The sequence below is a fragment of the Meriones unguiculatus genome, chromosome 4, assembly GCF_030254825.1.
Source record: "Meriones unguiculatus strain TT.TT164.6M chromosome 4, Bangor_MerUng_6.1, whole genome shotgun sequence".
In the NCBI taxonomy this organism is placed as follows: Eukaryota; Metazoa; Chordata; class Mammalia; order Rodentia; family Muridae; genus Meriones; species Meriones unguiculatus.
This window is the reverse complement of record NC_083352.1, coordinates 115,709,621-115,734,678: the sequence shown is the minus strand read 5'-3', so window position 1 is coordinate 115,734,678 and position 25,058 is coordinate 115,709,621. Positions and strand designations below refer to the sequence as shown.

Below are 25,058 nucleotides of genomic sequence, written 5' to 3'. Positions count from 1 at the left end.
TGTCTGGAAAAATGAAACAAAAACAAACAAGCAAAAAAGTGTTTCCTGTAGAGAAATGTTTTTCTCATCTCTGGGAGGAGACTCACCCTCACAGCTCTTCTGCTCAGAAGACAACTTCATAATCTCAGGTTAGAATGTCCAGCCAATCCGCCAGTACAAGTTCCCAACCTGTTTCAGGCGTAAGCCTCCTCCACAGCCTAGCCAAGCTTGCTGGGGAAAGTGGCAGTGATTCCTCTTATCATTCCTCTGAGCTAGGGGTTGTTGTGGCAGTGAGAAGGGCAGCCTAAGATGCCGCAGCCTGGCTGCCTTCCAGCTCTCTGGACCCAGTGGGCACTGAAAGCTTCCGATTTAGGTGGGCACCCACAGAGATGGCCATGCACACAAACCTCTCTTGCCTTTGACTTTGGAAGATGCAGTTCTCTTGCAGGGTGTGCGTAGGTGGGTCCCCTTAGGAATCCAGATCCCACCCCCTGTGTCTTGCTGCCTACCCTCTGCCTCCCTCCAGGAATCCTTTGGTCACAGGAGCCGAGTCGAGTCCTTCTTGTAGGCAGTCTCTTCCCATACTGGCCCCGTGGGAAATCCTCAGGTACACTCTGTCCCTGAAATGCCTTCAGCGTGGGCTGACCTTGGCATAGACGCATGTTCAGGTGTGTTCCAATGCCAGGCCACCCATCCTTTCAGCCCTACTTGTCCCTGCATCAAACCCCCATACTTAAGCTTTCCAAATATTACCTCTTTTCCTCCCTCCTCCCTGGGAGATGTTTGCTGCGGAGATGTTTGCGTCCTCTCCTCCATCTTCCCACCCTGGGAGACCTGTGGGTAAACATCGGGATCACAGGAAGGGGGGGGTGCTTCTGCTGCTCCTGCTCTGATTTTAGCAGTGCAGGATTTGACACTCTGCCTTGAAAACTGGCTGCTGATTCTCACAGGGGAGCTTCCTCCAGCTTGGTACAAGTCCCTTCTACCATCCTGAGTCTCATTTTCGACGTTTCTTTAGGAGACGGTGATATGTATGCAGTGAGCTTGTTTCCATACTGTGCGTGACCCAGTAGATGTACAGAGCATCATCAGACATGACACACCAGGACTCCCAGCACAGCCCTGCAATTCCTTCTCTGTGTGACCATTTACGAGTCACTTGACCTCTCTGTTTTCTTCCTTTCCCCTTCTTTTCCTTCCGCTTCCCTTATTGCAACAGTATTTCATGGTCACTGTGTAACCCCAGGCTGGCCTTGAACTCACTATAAAGCTCAGACTGGCCTCAAAGTTGAGATCCTCCTGCCTCAGTCTTCTGAAGGCTGAGATTATGGACTCACCTCTGAGTCCGTTTGCTCAGCTGCCACATGGAATCAGAAGATCTGAGGCTGCTCCACAGTGCCTCTCTAAGGTTAGGAGCGTGAACACACACACACAGAGCCTGGTACAGTGCCAGGTGTGTGGTCAGAACTAGGTCTAGGCTAGGTACTGGAACGATGAGAGGGGAGGTGAGCTCTTAGGCTGGCATTGATGGGACAAGGGGTGGGATTTCTCCCATCCCTGCCCCGTCACCATTTAGGGCCATGTTTTGGAAAATATTCAGTCTGGCTGGAATCCAAAGCCCCTGGGAACAGACAGGACATCCTGTCCCTCCAAACAGCCATGCTGACTCAGGGAGATCAATGTGTGACCGCAAAAACACAGCTGGCTCTGACCTCTTCTGGGAAATCCACATGGCTAAGCTCTGGGCACTATTCTTCTCCCATTCAGAGACCCGGAGAGCTCCCTTCGAGGGCCTGATTCTGGGCTCTTGAGCAGAAGGTGGCACGCAGAGAAACAAGTCTCTGGCACTCGAGGCATGCCAGGCCTGGGGCCGGGGGTCACGAGCTTCCCACGACCCTCTGATTGAAGTCACATACGTCTCCCGCGCTTGCCAAGTCTCTGACGGCCACCCCCACCCCCACCCCAGCCCAGGTCTGGACAGTTTTCCAGCCAAGCCAGGCTTCAAACCACTGTTTGGGCAACTGTTGACCTCAGACTGGGGCAGACCCAGCAAGTGAGACCGGTGAGGTGCGGGCATGGGATGCTATGTCCTTTAGCTTCCCAAGAGCTAGCGTGAGCCCTCCCTACTCCGCAATTCCAGGACCCAACCCCTCGCTACCATCCGCTTGTTTTGTAATTTGGGCAAGTCCCCCTACCTCTCAGAGTTCCAGCCCTGCCCCCTGCCCAAGAACTTCACGCCACCCTCGGGGGGGGCAGCTGCCCAGCAGGTGGAAGTTATTATTGCGAACAGCACTGAACGCCAAGCATAAAGTAGTGTGGGCATAGTTCCTAGGAGGCCCTTAGGTTCAATCTGCACCTCCCCTCCCTCCCACCAAACAATCAAACTAATAAACAGCAATGAGGTATATGGTTTAGATGGTTCTGCGTTCAAAGCCAGATGCAAAGGAACAACTGACGAGGCCCTACCTCTCCCGAGGACCTCAGTTAACAAGGGTTGGGTGAGGGACTGTGTTTACAAAGTTTTAGCTGCTCAGCTGGTAAGGGAGCTTGCAGCAAGCCTGGTGGCCTGAGTGACTCACATGGTAGAGGGGAAAAAAAAAGATTCTCCAAAAGTTGACCTCTGACCTCCACACGTGTGCCATGCGCCACACCAACACCCACATCACATATACACGTGCCACACACAGACTTAACAAATATGTATGTAAATGTAAATTTAAAAACAAATAATAAGAACAACAACAAAAAAAAGCTAAAATGCTTTATCAGATCCTGTGTGGCCACACGTAGTTTCTTTGAGCCATGTAAAAATGGAAATTAAAAAAGTAGCCGAGCTGTGAGAGTCCGCCATCTTAGATGCTCTGGGATCCATGGCTGACCAACAGTAAGCCCAGAGAAACCTAAGCATTTCTAGCCGTGTTGCTGATGCTTCTCAGATCATACAGCTAATTCTTTCTGATGAGTCACAGGGGACACACAGTGAGTGCCTACTATGTGTCTACTGGTGCAGAAACCACACAACCTGAGTATGTACAAGCACACACACACACACACACACACACACACACCACTTAGGGAGGTAAGCAGTTTGGTTTTCACTTTTTAAAAACCTGGGTCTTATAAAAACAAAACAGTTACAGAAAGTCAAATTCAATTTGTAGCTTGAAGAATTCTTTCAAGGGTCTAGAGAGATGACTCAGCAGTCAAGAGAGCTTTCTGCCCTTCTACAAGACCGGGGGTTCTACTCCTAGCACTGGCATGGCAGCTACCCATTATCTATATCTCCAGTTCTAGGGAACCCAATGCCCTCTTCTGGCCTCTGAGAGTGGTGCACAAATGTAAAGCAGCCAAAACACCCATAAGCAGAAAAGAAAAATAAAGAATAAATCTTTTTAAAAAATTACTTATTTCAAAACAAGCAGGACTCTCACAACTGTAATGCCTTGTGGGGGTCAAAAGAATTGGGAGTTCAGGCTCATCCTCGGCTACATAGTTCAGGACAGCCTGAAACACGTTAAAATATCTCAAAAAATTAAAATAAACAAAAGAGGGTCCAGCAAGATGGTTTGATCAGTGGAGATGCTTGTTGCCAAGCTATTGACCTGGATTTGACCTACATGGGGGAAAGAGAACTGACTCCTGTTAGCTGCCCTCTGACCTCCACATATGCACGTGATAAGTGTGTGCGAACACATACACAAAATGTACAATTTTAAGAGAGTATAGTTTGTAGCAAAGCATGACAGCTGAGATCTGTCATCTCAGAACTTGGGAGGCAGAGGCAAAATAGCCACTGTACGTTTGAAGGCACCGTGTTCAATGCACAATGAGTTCCAAGGCAGCCAGGGGTACAAAGCAAAACTGTGTCCCAAAGACAAGGGGGAAGGATACCTGTGAGCTGTGTTTATATGCTTATACACTTCTTTGGTGCAAGGGGAGCAATGGGACACCTACTTAAATTTGAGTTTCTAAGAAACAAAGGTTTCCAAAGTATAAGTGTGTTCCGGATGTTACCTAAGGCACCCAGTCTTAAAAACAGACCTCTGTTTATCTGAAATTTCAGTTTAACCGAGTGTTCTGTATTCTATTTGGCAACCTAGAGGTTGGGCACTGGAGAGAACCTCAGATCACAGGTCTCACGACTTCTGACCTGGGGTGGTGGCACACATTGACACCCCAGCACTCAGGAGGCAAAGGCACAAGAATCATGAGTTGGGAGCCAGCCTGGTCTACACAATGACACCCTATATTAAAAGCAAACAAACAAACAGATAAACACAACTCAGGATTCCCAGACCACCTCACACTCCTCCCACACATGCAGTTTAACATCTGGCAAAACCCATGTGTCTTTGTGTCCCTGCTGGTCACTGCCCACTACCCTAGAACTCCTCTTATTCATAAGGTAGAGAAAAAAAGATGTAACTTAGAAGTATCCCTTTGCATCCGATATTCTCTTCCAACACCAGAATTTATTTCTAGAAATGATCCATTGTCCTTACTCTCCCTGAAAGAGGAACCTCAGAAATTTGCCCCCAAATTACAGTTACACAAAACATGGATATGTGTATGGTGAGGGTAGTTAATGCGCCAGACATAGAGCCAGTAAACTCTTTTTTAAACTACTGCAGTTTGAAGTTAACTTTGTGAGCCCCAAAGCAGGAAACAAGTAGCTTCTGAGTTGGGGTCCAGGACAAGAATCGTGTTATTCACGAAGAAACTGAGGCCAGGAAGCTAGGGCATTTGGCCAAAGTGGCTCAGCTGATGGCGTATTGACACCAACAACAGTCCAGATGTCAGCTAAGAACTGAGGAGTTTTGGAATGATATTCCTTAGGTATGAGTCTGAAACTATTTTCTGCACCGATTTGCCACTTCCCTGTCATGAAGTAGGGGGATTTGCATAAACGTGACGACTTAATGAGAAAATGATGTAGAACAGTGGGCATATGGCAGTATATTCTAGGGAAGCTGTTGTTTTCCTCCTCCAGGACAATTTCCCTATCTACACACACGGCTGAACGGCCCAGGGCCACCAGATGGGGACAGACCCAAGCCAACCAGGCAAAGTTCACTCCCGCGCACTCCCAGGTAGGCGCCGCCTTCGCGCGCTCTGAGCGTCACTTCCGGCGCGAGGGCCGGGCCGGCCGGCTGGGGAGTGCGGGTCTGTTCTGCGCGCGCTGCCAGCCGAGGCTCCTGCCGCCGTGACCCGCGCTCCGCCCGCCGCCGGGCTGGTGAGTGCCCTCGAGCCCGTGCGTGCGCCTAGGGGCCAGAGATAGGGACCGGAGTGGGCGAGGCCGCCGGAAGTGGGCCAGAAGGGCGGGAGACCCCAGGAAATGGGGACACCTGAGGAGGGGGCGAAGACCGGAAGTAGGGACCTTGGATCGCTGTCAGCTGCTCGGAGGTCTCTGGGGCTCCGAGAGAGATGGCTTCCTGCCTCCTGTTGTTGTAGGAGAGAGGGAATGCTCCACAGAGAGGTAGCGCCAGGTGGAGAGGATGTCAGGCTTTGTGTCCTGTCCCCAGGGCCACCCATCACGTCGTTTCCCCCAGGCTGACAGCTACTGCTGAGCCCTTGGGGACACAACAGGAAGCTGCAGGTGGACGATAAAGATGATGAGGCCTGGGTGGGGCTTGACGATCAGCTCTGCCTCACTGGGCTTGCCAAACTTCCCCTGATGTTTACTGAGTGCTGTCATAAGCCGGCACTGGGGCTTGTGGTGACCCTGGCAGGCAAGTTCTCTGTTTCCTCCTTTGCAAAGTGGAAACAGTGATGGTCGTGCGCTCGCTCAATAGTTCAAAGATGAAATGTGAAGTTGACCGGGTAGTTCAGTGGTAGAGTGGTGCCTGTCATCCTGGGTTTTATCTGCAGCAACACACAGGAAGAAATAAGAAAAATGGGTGGACGGTGCAGAGTTTGAGACAACGCTCAAGCTTGTATGACCTCTTCGCACCAGTCCTCCGTGATGTAAGCTGCACGAGGCAAGGGTTCATTGTTTTCTGCTGTGTCCCTAGCATCCATCAGCACAATGCCTCACTCATACAGGAGGCAGTCAGTAATTCTTTGATAAATGAATGGGTGGGAACTGACTCCGAAGGGTTTCATGTAAACACCTGTGACACCGAACAGACACTTCTAAAGATAGGTGCGCAGTGCTGTGGAAACCTGGAGGAACTCACCCTGAGGAAGCCAGGTGGGCTTCACAGAATAGATGCCGTTGCATTTGGGCCTTGAAAAGGATGAATTGTCTGGGTGGTGGCAAACATGGAGAGGAACTTTCATGCAGAGGGTGTTAGGTGTGTGAGATAGTTCAAGAATGGTGGGTGGGTTATTAGTTTGTCCTCCCTGGCAGGGGAGGGGCGGGAGAGGAAAGGAAAGGGCCTTTGAGGCTATCCTGTGGCACGACAGTCAATCTCAGGTAGGCAGTGAATTGGCATTCCAGGCTTGGAAACAGCCCAGGATAGATCCTGTGAGGTCAGGATTGTCCCATTCCTTGCTCCGCTTACCTCTGCGAAGTATGTTAAAATAAAGTATTTATGGTGTGGGTCCTCTATGTCTTAATACCTTTTTAGGGGCTACATTCAGGTTAATGAACAAGACCTGAGTATCACACACTGGTTACCCACAGACATGACAAGCATGGGAGATGTGCTAGACGATAGAGCTCATGTCTGGGCAGCTCAGACAGCCTAGAGTAAGTGCAGGCTGTCTTCTTCATGTCGCTGTACCCTTTCGCCAGAACTGCTGAATCTTTTTATATCAGTGGTTCTCAACCTGTGGGTCATGACCCACAAAGACCATTGAAAAACACAGATATTGACATTATGATTCCTAATAGTAGCAAGATTACAGTTATGAAGTAGCAACGAAAATAATTTTATGTTTGGGGGGGTCACCAAAACATGAGGATCCCAGCATTAGGAAGGCTGAGAACCACTGTTCTGTATCGTCACTTCCTTACAGTTCATTTTTAAAATTGAAGTCACTTCACTATCACTTTGTGTGATGTGTGGGTGCACACAGCATGGCACAGGTGGGGGTCATCAGTCAGCCTTGAGTTGGTCTTCTCCCACTTTTACATGGGTTTTGTAAATTCAGTGAAGTTAGTTCCAGGGATTGAACTCAGGTAGCCAGGCTGGAGCTACAAGAAAGCCATCTTGCCCCCCCTAGTTCATCCCTGAGACAACAGAGCAATCCTTTTCAGTAGGAATCAAATCATGTCGAAACCGATCTGCCCCTCTTCACTCAGCACAAAAGTCTGAAGCTCTTACTGACCTACCCTGGCCACTACCTCCAATGGGTCTCTGGATCCATCTACTTTTTCTCACCTTGCTTCCTTAACTCTGGCTGCACTGGGTGGGCATCTTGCTTTTCAAAAAAGCCAGGCATTTTCCACATGCCCCCACCCAACCACGTGATGTGTTTGGCTCTTCCTGTCTTCTCATCTTTGCTCAGATATTACCTAGGTGAGCCTTCTCTGACTGACCTATTTAAAAATGCAAACCTGAGCCCACTCCCTGTTCTTCCTCTTCATGACAGTGGACTGCATATCATGGTTAGGAATTCCTCCTATCTCTACTGGGCTCAATGAAGCAGGGTTTTCCTTGATTTCTGCAACCTCAGTGCCTGGAAAAGAACCTTGTACAGCATGAATGTTTAATACTTGTTGGGGACCTGTGTGTCATCCAGTCAGGACTTAGGGTGAATGTGTGTGGGTTGGGAGGAGCTGGAGGAACAACACACCATTGAGAGGAACCAGAATATGCACAGAATGAAGACATACATTTGGAAGCAAGTGCAAGAAGCTAGTGGGGCTAGCCGATGGAATTCAAGATATGGAGTGGGTAAACCTGAGATTTGGAGGGCATGGCCTGCTTGGTCTCTGGCTGCAGTGGGCCAGAGGGAGTTCAGCCAGGGCATTACAGGTATGTACAAGGACTCTGAGATCGCTCCCACTCCTTGCTGAGCATGCGATGAAAGATCAGCATCCACTCACAGACAAAGGCTTAGGCTCTGCAGCCAGAGAGCCCTGCTGCCAGCTTATTTCCAGGAGAGCGCAGGAAGCTGTCCCGTTTTTTCATTCAATAGTGTGTCAGTGCAGGTTTTCCCAAATCAAGCCCTAGGATCCACAGATGGACAGGCAGTGTGTGGAGTTTGTTGGAGTGCCTACACCGATAGAGGAATGGAGATGAGAAAGGAAGAGCCTCCAGTCAGTGATGCAGGTCTGGACCCTGGAAAGGAAGTTTAGACAGGAAGAATCCAGCCAGACCAACAGCCCTTGAACCACGGTTGCCTTTTGGAGTTATTTGGTCACTCACTAACTAGAGGGTGTTTGTACAAAGTGTGGCCTTCATTAGATAGTGCCACTGAAGGGACAACAGCTGGGCCCCTCCGTTACATTTCCTTAGCAACAGATCTGACATTCCCACAATCACTATAGTAAATTACATTGTAAAAGGAAAATTCAAGCAAATTGTACACAGTGTCACTTGTAACCCCAGCACTCTAGAGGCTGAGGCAAGAGGGTAAGCAAGTTTCAGACCACCTTGAGCTATGTTAGTGAGACTGTCTCCCAACAAAACAAACAAAACAGTATGTTTAAAAAAAAATCTCTTAAATGTCCAGTTGTTCAGATCTACTTCTTAGAGGTAACTGTTGATAAGATTTTTTTATCTCCTTTCACACAAATGTGAATTTTTTTAACTGTACTCTCTTCTGGCTTTTTTCTTCATATGTCAGTTCATGAAGATCTGTATCTCTCTGTGTGATGTCAATGTTGGCTGTCTTCCTTGATCAATTAGTTATTTGGGGGGGGGCATACTCAGGCCACAGTACGAGTGTGGAGGGAGATCAGAGGACAGCTTGTGTGAGTCGATTCTCTTTTTCCACCATGTATGTTTAAGCTCACATTGTTAGGCTTGGTGTCTGGTGCCTTTACTTCCTGAGCCATCTTGCTGGCCCTCCACCTTGTATTGTGAGACAGTCTAACAACCTGGAGCTCACTCCACTTGTCTGCCTGGCCAGTGGGCCCCAGGGATCCTCCTCTCTCTGCCCCACCCCACCCCGATTCCTCCAGCATAGGAGCGACAGACTCACATGCAGCTATCCCTGGCTTCTATGTAAATAATGGGGATCAAAACTGCACTTTGCTGGCTGAACCATCTCTCCAGCCTAGTTTTGAATTTCAGTATTGACAAACTGCTCTCTGGAAAGATTCTGTTTATATTCTGACCAGTGTTTTAGAGAACCTGTTTGTTTGTCTGTTGTTGTTTAAACAGGGTTTGAATCTCAAAGTTGTTAACATTCACATTTCTGTAACGACAAGTCAAGCCTCTATGAAGAGCCTTCCAAGGAAGGCATAGTGTTTAGCCGTTGGATTTGACTTAGGTATGTGATTCAGGCCACAGTCATTCCTCCTTGGGGCTCACCTCCCTGGGGTAACTTAGAAAAAACCCTCAGCACCCTCCCCCCATTTGCTGCTCCTGGTGTCCCATGTAATCAGTGTTTCACCTTTAAAACTTACTTGCACACACATACATGTAAGTTTATGAATATGCACATACCAAGTTTCTGGAGAGGACAGATGACCAATGGGGTTAATTCTCTCTCTTAATCTTTCTATGAGATCTCAGGATCAGACTTGGGTCATTAGGTTCATGTGGTAAAAGTTATCTGTTGAACCATTAACAGAAGACCCATGATGTGCTTTAAAAAAAAAAAAGAAAGAAAGAAAGAAAGAAAAAGAAAAAACGGTTTCTCTGTGTAGCCCTTGTGGTCCTGGACTCACTCTGTAGATCAGGCTGGCTTCATCTAGATCCACCCGCCTCTGCCTCCTAAATGCTGGGATTAAAGGAGTACGCCACCACCACTGGCTGCACGCTGCACTTTCTTAACCTCACTTGTGGCCTGTGTGTCAGCAGGGACCCTGATAGCTAATGTCAGAAGAAAGTGACTCACTGAGAACCAGCCCCTCTGTGGCCTCACTCTCCGAAAATGAGCTGCCACTTCCTCCGCCCGAACCTCCCAGCTATGTGTGCTCCCTGACAGAAGACTTGGTCACCAAAGCCAGAGAAGAGCTTCAGGAGAAGCCCGAGTGGAGACTCCGGGATGTGCAGGCCCTTCGAGATATGGTGCGGAAGGAGTACCCGTACCTAAGCACGTCGCTGGATGATGCCTTCCTGTTGCGCTTCCTGCGGGCTCGAAAGTTCGATTATGACCGGGCCCTGCAGCTGCTGGTCAACTACCATGGCTGTAGGCGGAGCTGGCCAGAGGTCTTCAGCAACCTGAGACCCTCGGCCCTGAAAGATGTTCTCAACTCCGGATTCCTCACGGTGCTGCCCCACACCGACCCCAGGGGCTGCCATGTCCTCTGCATCCGACCAGGTACTAGGGGGATGTGTGGTCTCTGAGATTGGTCTGACCTTCACCCTGTTTTCTCTCATAGTTCCTCCCACTTCCTTGTTTTAGTGAAGTTCTTTTCTTGTTTGGGTTTGGCTTTTTAAAACAGTCTAGGCTGATCTCAGACTCACTGTATCAGAGGATAATCTTGAACTCCTGACCCTCTTGCCTCTACTTCCTAAGTACTAAGATTTTAAGCGTAAGCTACCATGGCTGGTCTTAAAGCTCTTTTGACTACACATAGTAAAACTTTTCTCAGACTACCTGAGGACCACAAGGAAGACTTGACCAAATCAGGCAGAAACAGCTCCAAAGATGCTGCCACTCTGACCAGGACCTCGACCCCAGAGCATAGGACCCTTGCACTGTTTGTGCTTGGCACCAGTAGCCTCTCCATACTTTTCCTCCTGAAATTAAATCTGGCCCCTCTCAGCCTTCAGGCTCACCTGGCCACCCAGTGAACTTCTGTCATTGCAAACCCAGGTTTCCAAAGGAGAGACTGCAGTGGGCTGAGGAATCTGCTCTTGGTCATGGGATGCAAACATGCTTACCAAGCCCCTCCCAGCATCTGCCCTGAGCGAGCTGAGTACAGATAGAAGTGAGGCAGTGTGGGCTGTACAAAAGCCTGGAAAGTGCCTATTCTGTGCCTTCCTCCCCTCACCCCTCCTTTCCTCTGTTGGGTTAAACCCTGACAAGATTCACTTTATTTTTGCAGTGCTGGGAATAGAACCCTGGCCTGCACCAGCTGTTTAGGAGCTGTGCCACTGAGCTATGATCAGAACCCCTTGACTTCATATGCTACTTGGTGTAGCTTACTTTAAAAAAAAAAATGTGTATCTCTCCCTCTCCCTCCCTCTCTCCTTTTCTTTATTTTTCTTTTCTTTTTTCTTTCTTTCTTTCTTTCTTTCTTTTTTTTTTTTTTTGAGATGAAGTTTCTATGTAGCCCTGTCTGTCCTGAACTTGCTATTCAGAGTAGGCAGACCTCAAACTCACAGAGATCCACCTGCCTCTGCCCCCAGTGCTGGAAAAGGTATGTGTCCAACTTAAAACAACAAAACCATGTCTTTTTAATATTACACAAAGAACTATGGTAGACTCAAAGATAAATAAACATTATCACATCTGTTTATTCTACTTTCTAGTCTGTTGACTTTACTATTCAAACAGTAGAGAGGAGATGGCAGCTTAGGTATCAGGAAAGATAATGAAAACACATTTCTGTTCCTGCCATGTTGGCTCTTCTCAGATCTTTGGCACAGTCGTCTGTAGCCAGGGAAGCTCCCCACAGACAGCATTTAAAACTGTGACCCTAGGAGAAGCTAAAAAAGGGAAAAAAATTAGAAATGTTTTAGCTAGTGAATGGAGGGTGCAGGAACTCCAGCCTTCTGATTCCTAGTTCTGTCTCCTGGGCACCAGGGGCAGTTGAGGAAAAAGCCTTCATTCCTCTCGCAGCCCCTCACTGCAGCGCCCATAAAGAATGAGAGTTAGATTACAGCATTCCTCCTAAGCAGGCCAGAGAGTGAGCCAGTGCTGGCAGCCCTCTGTCTGTAGATTCACCTGAAGGAGTGTCACCAAATGGCCACCTCCACGTGTTTCCCTCTGCCTGGATGCCTCACATCATGTTTCCTTCTAGCCTTTTACCAAACTGTCTCTGCAGTCTAGACCATTCTCTTCACCCTGCACCACGTGTCACACATAGCTGGAGCTGCTTTACCTGCTGTGCTAGGCACTTTCCAAAATTAGGTGTTTATTTTAAAATAAGCAGTGAAGATTTCTGAGCACCAGGAGACCTAGAAACCAGCCAGCAAGCTTTTTCCTGCTACTGTTAGCTCAGCTCATAGAAGCATTATCAGATGGCACCATGCTGGCTGCTGCTCCTCCTGGCACGTGGCTGCACTTGTGACATGAATATTGTCCTCCAGTTTGGATGAGATCTGGATCCCTCCCTGCTGACCCAGCTTCTTAGGAGGAAGCATACCTACGAACTTGTGTTCCTAACTGGGATTTACATTGCCTTTTTCTAAGCTCTTGAAGTGTATGTGATTGGAAAGATGATATGCACTTGTATAGCAGCAGGCTTAATTCATGTGAACATTATTCACCAAGTTTGGCCAAAATTTGTTACAAGAATTTGCATAGGGCCAGTGAGATGGCTCAGCAGGTAAAATCACTTGCCCCATAAGCCTGGAATCCAAATAAAAGGGGAGAGTGAGAGTGACAATCCAAGATTGTCTTCTCACCTCCATACATGCTCTTTCTTACATAAGTCTCCTCACACATAATTGGGTACATGTATCATATACACATACTCAAAAATATTTTTAAAAAGAAAATAATTTTATGCATATTACATATCCTGTTGCTAGCAAGATGAAATTTTAATGTATTTTTATGATTTCATATATATCATTACTTTGATCATAATCCCCCATTATTCTTTATCACCCTTCCCTCTGAATCTCCAAGCCCCTTCTTATTTCCAAGAAGCCCTCAATGTTTGTGCCTCAGCCCCTTGTAGGGATTGGGTGAGTGGGAACGGCACACACTGCATTTCAGTAGGGCTGTTGGCATGAGCATAGATTGGGGATTATTTACCTGAGCAAGGGGATAGTATGAGTAGCCATACCACTGAGGACTAGGACCCCCTCGCCCAGCATTTAGAGGTCTCATGTAGCCCAGGCTGACCTTCAACTTTCTGTGTAGCTGAAGAAGACCTGAACTCCTGTTCTAACTATCACCACCTCCCAAGTGCTGGGAGTGCAGGTGTGAGCCACAGCACCTGACTAAGCTTTGTCTTTCTACAGGACATAAGATCTTGGTTAAGATTTTCTTGAGAATAGCGGTTACCAGTTGGGCATGGTGGCCCATGCCTATTATCCCAACCCTCATGAGGATTGCTGAAAGTTCAAGACCAGCCTTGGACACAGAGTAAGACTCTGTCTCAACCCCTTCACCCCTGCCAAAAAATAAAAAAAGTGAGAAGAGAAAAAGAATAGTGATTAACTGTCAAAAATACCATTGCCATTCTTTTATCCTTTTTCCAAAGAGAGGAATCATTAAACATGCAAATATTAATGAAGCGTACATCCTGCAAGGAGGAATTTGAGGAAGGACTTTATGGAACACAGCTGTGCTTCCTCCTGTAACACCTCTGGAGGTGTGTGTGAGTTAGGACCCTCTCTTTAGATGGCAAAGGACTAAAAGCCAGCTTCAACCAACTGAAAGAACTCCATTACTTGGGTGACATCTGGATCGTTAGACTTGGGGGGACAGAACGGGAGAAGTGACTCTGCCAGCCATGGCTTGTGAGTCATTCTCAGGCCACCTCTGGCCTCATGGGTCTCTCGGCCTCAGATTCACAGCTTCACAGCTATGAGAGGGAGGAAGAGATCTTCCCTTTCCCAAGAACCACACCCTAGATGGCATCTGGCTCAGTGTGACCTGGCTCAGACCACAGGCTCTGGCTAGGATGTCATACCAGACTAGCCAGCCAATCCTCATCTCTTACCCTCCCTGGAGTCATCAGTCAAGCCAGTTCTGTGCAACCTGTGTGGCCAGAATGGAAAACTGGGGTGGTGGTGTGATAGCACTTGATGGCAGGAAGCAGAGGTGGTTGAGAAGGCAGGTAGCCTAACCTGTTTACTTAAGAGACAGAGGCTCAGAGTACTGAAGCATGTTGCCCAAAGTCACACGGCCAGTCAGAGGCCAGCATGTCTGACTTCAGAGCTTATGCTTTTAACCTCAACACTCAGTGGTGGTTTCATCTCCAGATGTTCTGCTGGGCTTGGGAGGTTACGAAACATCAGCTGCTGGGCAGGATTATTGTGACAAGAATATCTTTCATTGTAAGGCCAAGGTTTTGGAAGATGTATCTTTCTCTGCATACATGTTTATATTCATTCTATAACGCGGTCTATCTCTTGTGACCTCAGACAGATGGATACCGAGCAACTACCCAATTACCGAGAACATCCGAGCCATTTATTTGACATTAGAAAAACTCATTCAGTCCGAGGAGACCCAGGTGAACGGAATTGTAATTCTCGCTGACTACAAAGGAGTGAGCTTATCTAAAGCATCTCATTTTGGTCCTTTTATAGCCAAGAAGGTGATTGGCATCCTTCAGGTATGGCTCCTGTTCACCATGTACCCCTAGCTGTGGTTCTTTGCTTTCCGCCACAGCCCTGTCCCCTTACTGTCGTCTTATGGAGGATTACACAGACCTCACTTCCCACCGTCAGTGGGAATAATCTTCAGTCCTTTTTGTCACGTCTCCGCAGGTACCTGCAGAAGGTACCTCTTATCTGTGCTTCAATGCCGCTGTCATTGCAGTTCGGTCCTTCAGGGAACACTCTGAGGCAGACAAGAACTTGTTTTCCTTTTTGATAGGTGGGGCAGCTGAGGGCTTGAGAAGTAGCCTGCTCCTCATCCCACAGCTACAAGAGGTTGAGCTCTTGCTTACTGGCCTGTCCCTTGAGTGCTGCCTCTTGTGAGCTTTGAGGTGCCAATGGTGCAAGTGCCTGTTACTGGCTTCCACAGATGTCCAAGTCCCCACTGTGAATCAACTTACATAAACAGACCACTTCCACATTGCTCATTTTATTTGGCTTTTGAGAAGAATCTCTTATAGTCAAGGCTGGCCTCAATTTGATTTGTAGTCAAAGACTGACCTAATCCTCCTCCACCAGGCATAGCTCCATCATTGTTAATTAGGCAACCACTCTACCACTGAGCTACCTCCCTGGTTCTACCTTTCTTTTTTTAATTATTTTACATATCTGGGTGTATGTATATCTATGTGTATGCCTAGTGTCTGAGGAAGCCAGAAGAAAGTGTCAGATTTCCTAAGACTAGAATTACAGACAGTTGTCAGTTGACAAATGGCTGCTGGAAATCAAACCCAGGTTCTCTGGAAGAGCAGTCAGTGCTCTTAACTGCTGAGCTATTTTCCCAGCGCCTAGTTCCGTGTTTTAATGGCTCCTGCTGAATAACACATACATACAGTGTTGGGGTTGAGTCTGTATTTCTATTTCTCTACTAATGTAAGATCACCAAGAAAGGACCAGAATTCCAGGGTTAGGTTAGTTTGGGAACTATGTGACTTAATGTGTCCCTTTCTTGTGAATTTCACTGCAAACATCAGTGTACTGAGACAGGGTTTCCCCAAGTGGCCCTGGCTATCCTTGAAATTACTCTGTATATTAGTTACTTTTTTTGTAGCTGTGATAAAACACCATGACCAAAGCAGCTTATAGGAAAATAAGTTTATTTTGCACATAGTTCCAGAGAAATGAGTCCATCACGGCAGGAAAGCATGGCATCAAGAGTCAGGCACAGTGTCAGGACAGGAGGCTGAAAGCACACTTCTTCACTAGCAGCACAAAGCAGAGAACACCCAAAATAATGTGAGGCTGTATGCTTTTAAAGCCCGTGCCCAGGGCCATGCCTCCTCCAGGGGGTCATGCCTCAACTTCCCAAACAGTGCCACCAAGTGGGACCAAGTGTTCAAATGCCCAAGCCTTGTGGGGGACAGCTCATGCAAACCACCATACTAACCAGACAGGCCTTGAACTCAAAATCCTCCTACCTCAGCTTCCTGTGGCTACAGGCCTGAGCCACCAGATTCATGTAAAGAAACCTGTTTGACTCTGCATCGCTCTGGCTCATGTGTTTCCCAGCAACCCTGCCTCGTATCGTATGTGGTGGACCTTGGGAAGTACACTGGCACAGCTCTGACCTGGAAGGCCTATTGTTTTGCAACTCTTTCTCTGCGGACTTGGGCTGTTGTTTGCTGCTATAGGAGGGCTCCCTACCTCTTTGCTAGCCCTTCGGACCCAGACTGTCTCAAAACTTGTCTTCCTGTTTGTTCACACCATGGCTGGCCCTGAGGAGGCTGTGAGAGTCAGGCAGGACTGGGGCTGGACTTTTTACAGTTTAGATGGGGAGGGCAGCTGCGGAGGGGACAGTTTGCAGATATTACAGATGTTCTAACATGGTGTCCCTCCCACCCACAGGATGGCTTCCCCATTCGGATAAAAGCAGTCCACATAGTGAACGAACCTCGAATATTTAAAGGCATTTTTGCCATCATAAAACCATTTCTGAAGGAAAAAATAGCAAACAGGGTGAGTGATGTTCTTTGAACTTGATACTTTTAAGAAATCTCCCTTGATTTTTTTTTTCCTCCCTTGATTTGTGACACCTAGGACATCATTTTTGTTTGGGAACTAACCTGGAAAGTACAAACATGATCCTTTTCATGAGGGGAAAATGGAACCAGTGAGAATACACAGTCTGCCAATAGTAAGAACAGGATTGGGTGCTGTGTTTACAACAGGACCTCAGGCAGCCCAGGCTGAAGGTGGGATTTTTTATCGTCAGCTGCCTCTCTGCTCTGTTTAGACTTCCTGGTCTCCTGGCTTATGCATTGTGAACCAACATTGCATTTTATGTGTAAGAGGGTCTAGGGAAGGGAAGAAATGGGTAATCAAGCAGGTGGATCATCGTTGACTGAGAGCTTCATGTGTGCCAAATACTTTACCATTGACTTACACAGCCAGCCTTAGATGACATGTTTAAAAGAGGGGCCTCCTTTCTGACCCCTCTTCTTTTCATCTTCCTCAGGGCCACTGATGGAAATGTGATAATAGCATTTTTATTCTCCTTCCCTCTACCCAGAGACATTAAGATTTCTCCATCATACTCTTATGTTTTTAAAGATCTTTTCATTTGTGGTGTATGGGGTGGGGTGGCGTGGGGTGGGGGAGCATGTGTATGCAATACCCAAGGAGGCCAGAAGAGAGCATCAGCTCCCCCCAGAATCAGTTACAGACCTGTTGTGAGCTGGCTGATGTGGGTGCTGTGAACTAAACTTAGGTCCTCTGGAAGAGCAGCAAGTGCTTTTAATTTCTGAGCTATCTCTCCAGTCCAGTTCCATATCTTTTCAAAACAAAAGCATACAGAGCCAGGTGGTGGTGGAACAGGCCTTTAACAGGCCTTTAATCCCATTACTCAGAAGGAAGAGGCAGCTGGATCTCTATACAAGTTCAAGGCCAGCCTGGTCTACAAAGCGAGTCCAGGGCAGCCAGCGCTACACAGAGAAACCCTGTCTCAAAAAACCTAAGAAGAAGAAGAAGAGGAGGAGGACATAAACAGAGCTAAAACTTTAGATCTAGATTCTCAGGCCCTTCCCATTAACAAAACAGAGTGGAGCATGGTATGAGTGTAAAGATCCTCAGTCATTCTGTGCAGTTAGACTTGAGCACTGCTGGTTGGCTATGAATCCATGTTGGTTCCTGTCCTACCTTTCTGCTGCTGTCATAAAACACCCAAGAGCCACTTAAGGAACAAAGGGGTTTACTTTGGCTCACAGTGAGGAAGTAAAGACAGCAATGAAGATAATCTCCACAGGCATGCCCAGAGGCCTGTCTACCAAGTGATTCTGTCACTTTGACAATTAACAGTACCTATCACAATTCCTAAAGACTATTTGCATTTTACCATGCAGCCTTTGCAGAGATTTTTTTCCATCTTTGAAATCGTGTTATTTGTGGTCCACAATGCTGTTCATTTGCTCCTTTCTGTGCTGACACATTCAAAAGTATAATCGATCAACTTCTCCATGAAACATGGGAAGAACAGGCCCAAATTCCTGCCCAAAGATTCTCACTCTGGAAAAACACACAGAGAGTGGATTAATTGTGTAATGAAGGTGTTGTGCACTCACTAGGGTAGTGAGAGCTGGTGCCATTGAGACTTGTGAGGTGAGGGAGTAAGTCATACAGTTGGGAGACCAACACAGTATGATGTTGAAGTGCAGGAGGGGGGCCCAGCACGCTGGGTGAGCAGGTAGGAAGCTGGCATGGCTGGAGCTGAGTAATGGAGAGAATGGTTGAAGCCTGAAAAACTAAAGCGCCAGTATGTGACAGGCCTTGTGGGCCTGTGAGGTGGGAACATCAGAAGACTATAAATATAGTGACATTACCTGAGCCACACTGAAAGGAGGGGACTGTACTGAGACAAAGCTAGAAATTGAGAGGCCAGGCAGGAGACAGATGGAGCTCTGAGAAATGATGGTGGCACAGGAGTGGTAGGGGGGAGTGAAGTAGTCGCATCGTGGCTGTATTGGGGGTCCACTCAGTGAAGTGTGGAAGAGGATACAGTCCTGGCTCCTGGGGCTGAGGAAATTTCTTCACTGAGAGCATATTTATTTGAACACCCATCACAGGGAGATTGTTTCATTACTGATTCCCCTGCACATATTTGTCTGTGCTTAAATTTTTTATAGCCAGGCGTGATGGTGCACGCCTATAATCTCAGCACCCAAGGAGGCAGAGGCAGAACATGTGTATGTCTGAGGCCAGCCTGGTCTACCAAGGGAGTCCAGGACAGCCAAGGCTGCACAGAGAAACCCTGTCTCGAAAAACAAACAACAACAACAAAAATTATTAGGTTTCTGTTACTGTGATAAACCCATAACCAAAAGGATCTTGGGAGGAAAGAGTATCTGGCTTTACTTATCTCTGCTCTCAGTGCACTGAGGGAAGCCAAGGCAGGAACCTGGAGGGAAGAACTAAGACAGACTATGGAGGAATACTGCTTACTGGATTGTTCCTCAGGCTTGCCCTGTTTGCTATTTTATATACCCAGAACCACCTTCCCAGGGATGGCAATGCCTGCAGTGGTTTGAGCCTTCCACATTAGTCATCAATCAGGAAAATGTCCCATGGGCCAATCTGATGGGAATATTTTCTCAATTGAGGTTCTCCCTTCTCAGATGATTCTAGCTTGTATCAAGCTGACAAAATAACAACTTATCTGCACAATTAGCAATATTAATACACAATAATCAGTTTCTTTATGGCATTTTCATTCCGTTACTCTCTTGTCCTCCTCACTCCCACTGATCCTTTTCCTCATGTCTTTTTTGTCTGTTTTGGTGACCAAAGAGTTTGTTTAGGGTTACTTACAATGTCATGAATATGAGCTCTTATCAGTGGCGGCAACACTGAAGAAAATGTCTCCCCCCTCCCCTAGCAACCATTAACTGCTTATAGCGCCTCAGGAAGGAGTGTCCTCATGCTCCCCCATCCCCATGATGGAATGTTGAAGGGCTATTTGTGCCCGTGATCACAGCTGCTGAGTCTGCTTTTTACAATGTTCTGTTTTAGTTCTTCCTCCATGGGTCTGACCTGAACTCTCTCCACACAAACCTTCCAAGGAATATCCTCCCCAAGGAGTATGGGGGCACAGCTGGAGAGCTGGACACTGCTACCTGGAACGCAGTGCTGCTGGCCTCGGAGGATGATTTTGTAAAAGAGTTCTGCCAGCCTGTGCCTGCCTGCGATAGTCTCCTGGGGCAGCCCCTGCCAACTGAAGGGCTGATCTCAGATGCACAGTGTGATGATTCCATGCGAGCCGTCAAGTCCCAACTCTACTCCTGCTATTAGCACTCTGCTGGGAGAGTCACCCTGCACAATCCCTTCCTTAGAAATGCACACGGCCTAAGATGCGAAGGCCTCAGTCTCACTCCATCATTATACAGCAGCGCGGAGCTGCCTATAGAGATTCAAGGGCAAGCCCATCGCAGGCAGACCTTTGACTACCCAGGTTATTCCAGGGAAGATATGGAAATTGCCCTGGTGATTCCCAAATGTTTGGACCTGTTAGTCTGCAACTGTTAGTCTAGAAGCTCTGTTTCTTATGCATCTTGGAAGCAACCAGAGTCAAAGTCACTCTGAAGTGACCAGAAGACAACCTGGTTGAAGCAATTTGGAACACTGAAGCAATTTGGTCATAACTCTGAAGAAATTGCCAATCCTGAAATGTGGCCACATATGGGACTTTTGAGTCTCTTTCCCATAAGCCCTAGATGTTGACCGCTGTTGCACATCATGAGCAAAGTTAAAGGTTCAGGACCTAGTTGTCCTTGGCTGGGTCTGGAAAGCACTGTTAACTGAACAGTAGAAATAACAGGACACAGGCAGTTCTTAATGATCAAATTTGGAAGCCAGAGGCTTCCAGGATTGAATTTTGCAATAGAAACTTCTCAGACCCATAAAGCCTTAGCTGTGGTTCTCTATGGAATCGTACAGGTCAACATAAAATACTGGATTCTAGTACTGTATGGCTAAAAGCATTTGGACTAGGAGTCAGTGTGACTGGATAAGACAGAAGTCTCAGCTTGTTATTTCTGAAGTGAGGCTAGATGGAATGAGGGCCTTTGGGGGTGCTAAAATCATTAGGTTTTCTTCTTGGGGTCTTTTTTGTGTATGTGATATATATAAGCCTTATGTAAAGGAGTATCACCATTTGGCCCTGCCTTCAAAGAAACTAGTATGTTCCTGGGACTTGGTGGTAACCAACTACTTTTAAAGAATGATGGGTAAGCTTGAAAGGGATGGCTTTTGTGAGGCTGACCAACTCTTGTACACAAATCTTGTACAAACTCCTTCCATCCTGGAGACACTACTAGTATATTAGAAACAGCCATAGTAATTGCCAGATTTGGGCTTCCTCAGTTTTTGTCCCTAGAAACACACCGGGGCAGGCTATTGCTGGTTTACCTAGGGGGGCCTGCCCTCCCAGACATGATGGAGTGAGTGTTTGTCTAGTGTGGGAGGACCGGTAGGCCAGAATGTTAGCTCTGCATTTGGGCACTTTAGATACCTGTTAAGATTTTAGCCTTAACCCAAGCATTGAGTGAGATATTTATCTCCTGGTTTTAGACCTGTTTCCTTTGGTATTCATCACGTATTATGGTGTTAAATAGTGTCAAGTACTGTTGGTTGTGCATTTACTAGACTAAGCAGGCACTGCATAGACCTTACAGACAGTGCTTTGAGAGTCAAAGGTCAGTCAGTCGGTTGTTACTAAACTGTTCCACCCTTACAGCATTTCCCAAAACTTCTACAGAAGCTCTTATGGAAACTTACCTCACTAATGCCAATTCTGGGGGGCATTCTTTTCACTGTAGATGCTAATCCTTGATCTTCTAGGTCCTGCCTAAGCTCAAGTGCCAAAACATACCCTTCTTGAATACCCATGGAGACAATTTGCTACCGAGTTTCTGCTATTTGATTTAGCTCCTGGCAGGTTTTCTGCCTAAAGGACAACCACCCAGACATCTGAAAAGGCCCATGATGGCTCCGAACTAAGCAGCATGGATGGGAGAATCTAGGTCCTAAGGGGGAAGATAGCAGGAGGAAAAAAAAGTCAAAGGTAAAGATCAATCCCTCAGCCCCACCAGGTTGCCTGGTTTAGGTCCTCTCATGCAACTAGCTAGTTGTCTTTTCAACTTAACAAAGTGACAGGCTTATGGGGAGAAATCTTGGAGCAGAAATTCTGCCCATTTGTAAGGTCTTTCTGGTTATCAAGAGGAAGCCATTCCATCAGGCCTCTGAGGAAGCTGGATCTGCTGTCTCCCCCAGCTGCTCTGCTGCTTGCTGAGTCTGGAGAAATCAGTTTTAGGACCTCAGGTTTGAAGCAGGCTATGAGACCAAGACCTCCTGGTACAAAATAAAGCAACCCCTATGCTGAGCAGCAGAGATGCAGCAGGCCTCAGTTGACGGGAACAGTGATAGAGCCACTAGGCAAGAACTTGTGAGTATCCGACTGTAGGGTAAAGCTGTAGATATTTCAGACAGCGGGAAATGAACTTTTCCTAAAACTTAAGGTCATGTGGTATTGGGAGGGAAAAAGGATAGTGAAATAGAAGTGGGTTCTAGCTTTATCTTCATGAACAACCTTGAGTGTGGCACTTAGTACCTTGAGCACTGAACAGAGGCTTGTACACTCAAGTATGCACCCTGTTCCTAACTGGCTCTCTAGCCATAAGGATACTCAACTCTGCTTTTCTTATAAGCACCCCCCTCCAAAATCAAGGTTATTTAAGAATGTAGGTGTATGCACCCTGTTCCTAACTGGCTCTCTAGCCATAAGGATACTCAACTCTGCTTTTCTTATAAGCACCCCCCTCCAAAATCAAGGTTATTTAAGAATGTAGGTCAAGTGAGTTGTTGCTTAAACTATATTAGTGTGGGAATATAGTTTTCTTCTCTTGCCCAAGTCCACTATAGACTTCAAGGAAATTCAGCTTCCTTGAAAATGATTCTGCCTTCATGTAGGGATACAGATAAAATCCAGAGAATCAGCCAGAAATGCTTTCAGGTGGGTTTGGACCACTTACATCTCATCCTAGGTTTGTAAACACCTCCGGTTACAGGGCAGTTTCTTCAGACTTGGAGAAACATTTTCTCTGAATATCTGAGACAGCTTTATTACCCGGCAGGCAGTTTGGGCAGAGGTCATTTCATCCTGGTCTTTCATGGAACTTGCTTTTTCATTTGGACAGCAACAGCTACACTGCTGTTGTCATTATTATAATACCTCATCTTGAAGTCATCAGCACTTCAGGTTTTCTTGTGAAACCTCCTTTAGGAAGGAAAATGCTAACTCAGTTGATAAAAAGTGTAGTTGTGCCTGGTCATGTTAGGCAGGAACACCAAACGCTGCTCAGAACAGGCATCTTGCTAAGGCTTCTCAGTTTTTGCCATCCGTTCACTTTGTAAATCTCAAGTAAATTTCTTTTTGCTCTCACGATTCAGAAATGCTCAGCTTCAAATGCAAGAAGCACAGTCAACTATTTCTTCTTAATGGGAACTTGCTCCCAGGAAGGTCCAGTGTGACTTGCAGCTGATGTCATATTTACTGGTTTGTAACCACAAATTTACTGTTTTCAATTACCTGAGGACCCATGGGTGTGTTTTCAATCTCACTGGAGGCTTTTTCTATCAGGCAGTTAGTGGTAGCTGCTTTGAATTCTTGTAGATGTGCCTCAGCTTCTTGGCATATTACATAGAAACCCAACAGATAAAATACTTGAAACTTCACAGTGGCCAAGACCTCCAATACCCTCTCTGATGGGTGGGAACTGGGCTATTTTCCTGACCAGTCTAGGCCACCATTTTAGCCCCTTACTTCAAACTGAAATTCAGTTTGGCTTTGAGTATAGGCACATGTGGTGGATTCATCTACTTCAGTGTTTGTTTTGACCAAAAGTTTATTTTTCTAGTGCATTTTTCTAAGTGGTGAAAATATGTAATTTTAGTATGCATGACTGGGTCTCCAATAATAAAAACCCCTGTAAAGCTATGTGTGTGTGTTGTGGGTTTGTTATTGAGACAGGGTCTCACTGTGTAGTCCTGGTGACCTGGAAAGACACAGGTTTCCTAACCATGGGTCCAAGTACAGCTTCCTACTCTCTAAATGAGGTTGGGAGGAACACTGGTAGGCACTGGCTGCCAGTGAAGATCATGAATACTTAGAGCACACCAGCTGTATATGAAGCAAAGTGAATTTAGCTTTGCACAGTGGTAGAGGCACTATATATTTTTCAGTCCCAAGACTTCTGAGATGTTTCTCTGGACTGACCCTGAAACCTTCCAATAACCAATGGTTCCTAAAGAGCTCTTGTAGACTGGGCACATGTGCCAAGAACAGAGTACATAATCTCATTTAAATCTTCAGACACCATGAATGAAGTGTATTGTCCCATGAGGAAAATGGGGCCCAAAAAATGTAATTAGCCTGCCAAGGACAAAGCCAGGCAGTCCAACTGGATCCTGCATCAGGAGGACATGATGGGAGTTGGGGGTAATGGCACACATCCCTCATTCTTATACTCTTGTAACCAATCCCTGTGGGAATGGAAAGGGAGGAATCTTTCAGTGAACTGAATAAAATGGGACCTGCCTCTAAGTCCCTGCTATTCTGAGGCTGAAGTTTGGGATTAGCTTGGACAACACAGTCAGATCCACTTGATCTTAGTCAAAAGGCTAAGAAGTAAGACACCATTCCATAAAAAACGAAAGTATCAAATTGCCTTGTTTTCTAGAAACATGCACAAATGTGTAAGTGCTTTTGGGAGGAAGAGGTGTTTGGTTTTGAGACTGGGTCTTCTGTAGTTCAATCAGATCTCAAATATGGCAATATAACCAACTATGACACTGAAAATACACTTCTCTGTTCCCACCCTTCCAAGGCTGGAGTTACAGGTGTATCCCAGTGGACTTTTAACTACTGAGAGTTTGTTTGTTTTGAGACAGGGTTTCTCTGTGTAGCCTTGGCTGTCCTGGACTTGATTTATAGATCAGGCTGACCTTGAACTTACAGCAATCCACCTGTCTCTGCCTCCCTGAGTACTGGGATTAAAGGTGTGTGGCTACCATGCCCGGCTGCCCTCCAATGTACTTTTTTTTTCTCTTTTGTTAAGACAAAAAAGTCTTATTCTATAGTCCAGGGCAATCCTTTCCCAGCCTCCCAAGTGCTGAGATCACAGGCATGAGCCACTATGCCTGGCTTCTTTGGGCTCATTTCATACATTAAGTATAGATAATGGACTTCATTATAACATTTTTATACAAATATGTATTTTTACCGTGTTTATTTCATTACCAACTCTTATCCTCCTCTTTCTCCCACTTATCCCATTTTCCAAATTACTTCATGTTTTTTCTTGTGTGTGAACCAGTGAATTCAATTACGGTTACTTACAAGAGTATGAGCAATTTACCAGTGGCTACACTTTTGAAAAAGAAAATTTCTCCCTTAGTAACATTAACTGCTTCTAGACACTTGAAGAAGAATGGAGCCCCATGACCCTTTCCTATCTGACTATAATAATC

The 25,058-nt window shown here is 46.6% G+C and overlaps 1 protein-coding gene across 5 annotated transcripts; it reads left to right on the top strand.

Annotated features, from left to right (window-relative positions):
* The first annotated feature begins 5,088 nt into the window (after positions 1-5,088).
* On the top strand, positions 5,089-23,526 carry Ttpal (alpha tocopherol transfer protein like). Of its 5 annotated transcripts, none has more exons than XM_021636296.2 (6): positions 5,109-5,212; positions 9,255-9,363; positions 9,897-10,359; positions 14,307-14,500; positions 16,389-16,499; positions 19,545-23,526. In XM_021636296.2, the coding sequence occupies exons 3-6, from the start codon at positions 9,912-9,914 to the stop codon at positions 19,821-19,823; spliced, it is 1,032 nt and encodes a 343-aa protein (XP_021491971.1). In that variant the 5' UTR covers positions 5,109-5,212; positions 9,255-9,363; positions 9,897-9,911; the 3' UTR covers positions 19,824-23,526. The 5 variants fall into 5 exon arrangements, with proteins under 5 accessions (XP_021491969.1, XP_021491970.1, XP_021491971.1 ...); XM_060382872.1 differs by having other exon boundaries at positions 9,894-10,359; XM_021636294.2 differs by lacking the exon at positions 9,255-9,363 and having other exon boundaries at positions 5,089-5,212.
* Positions 23,527-25,058: the final 1,532 nt, after the last annotated feature.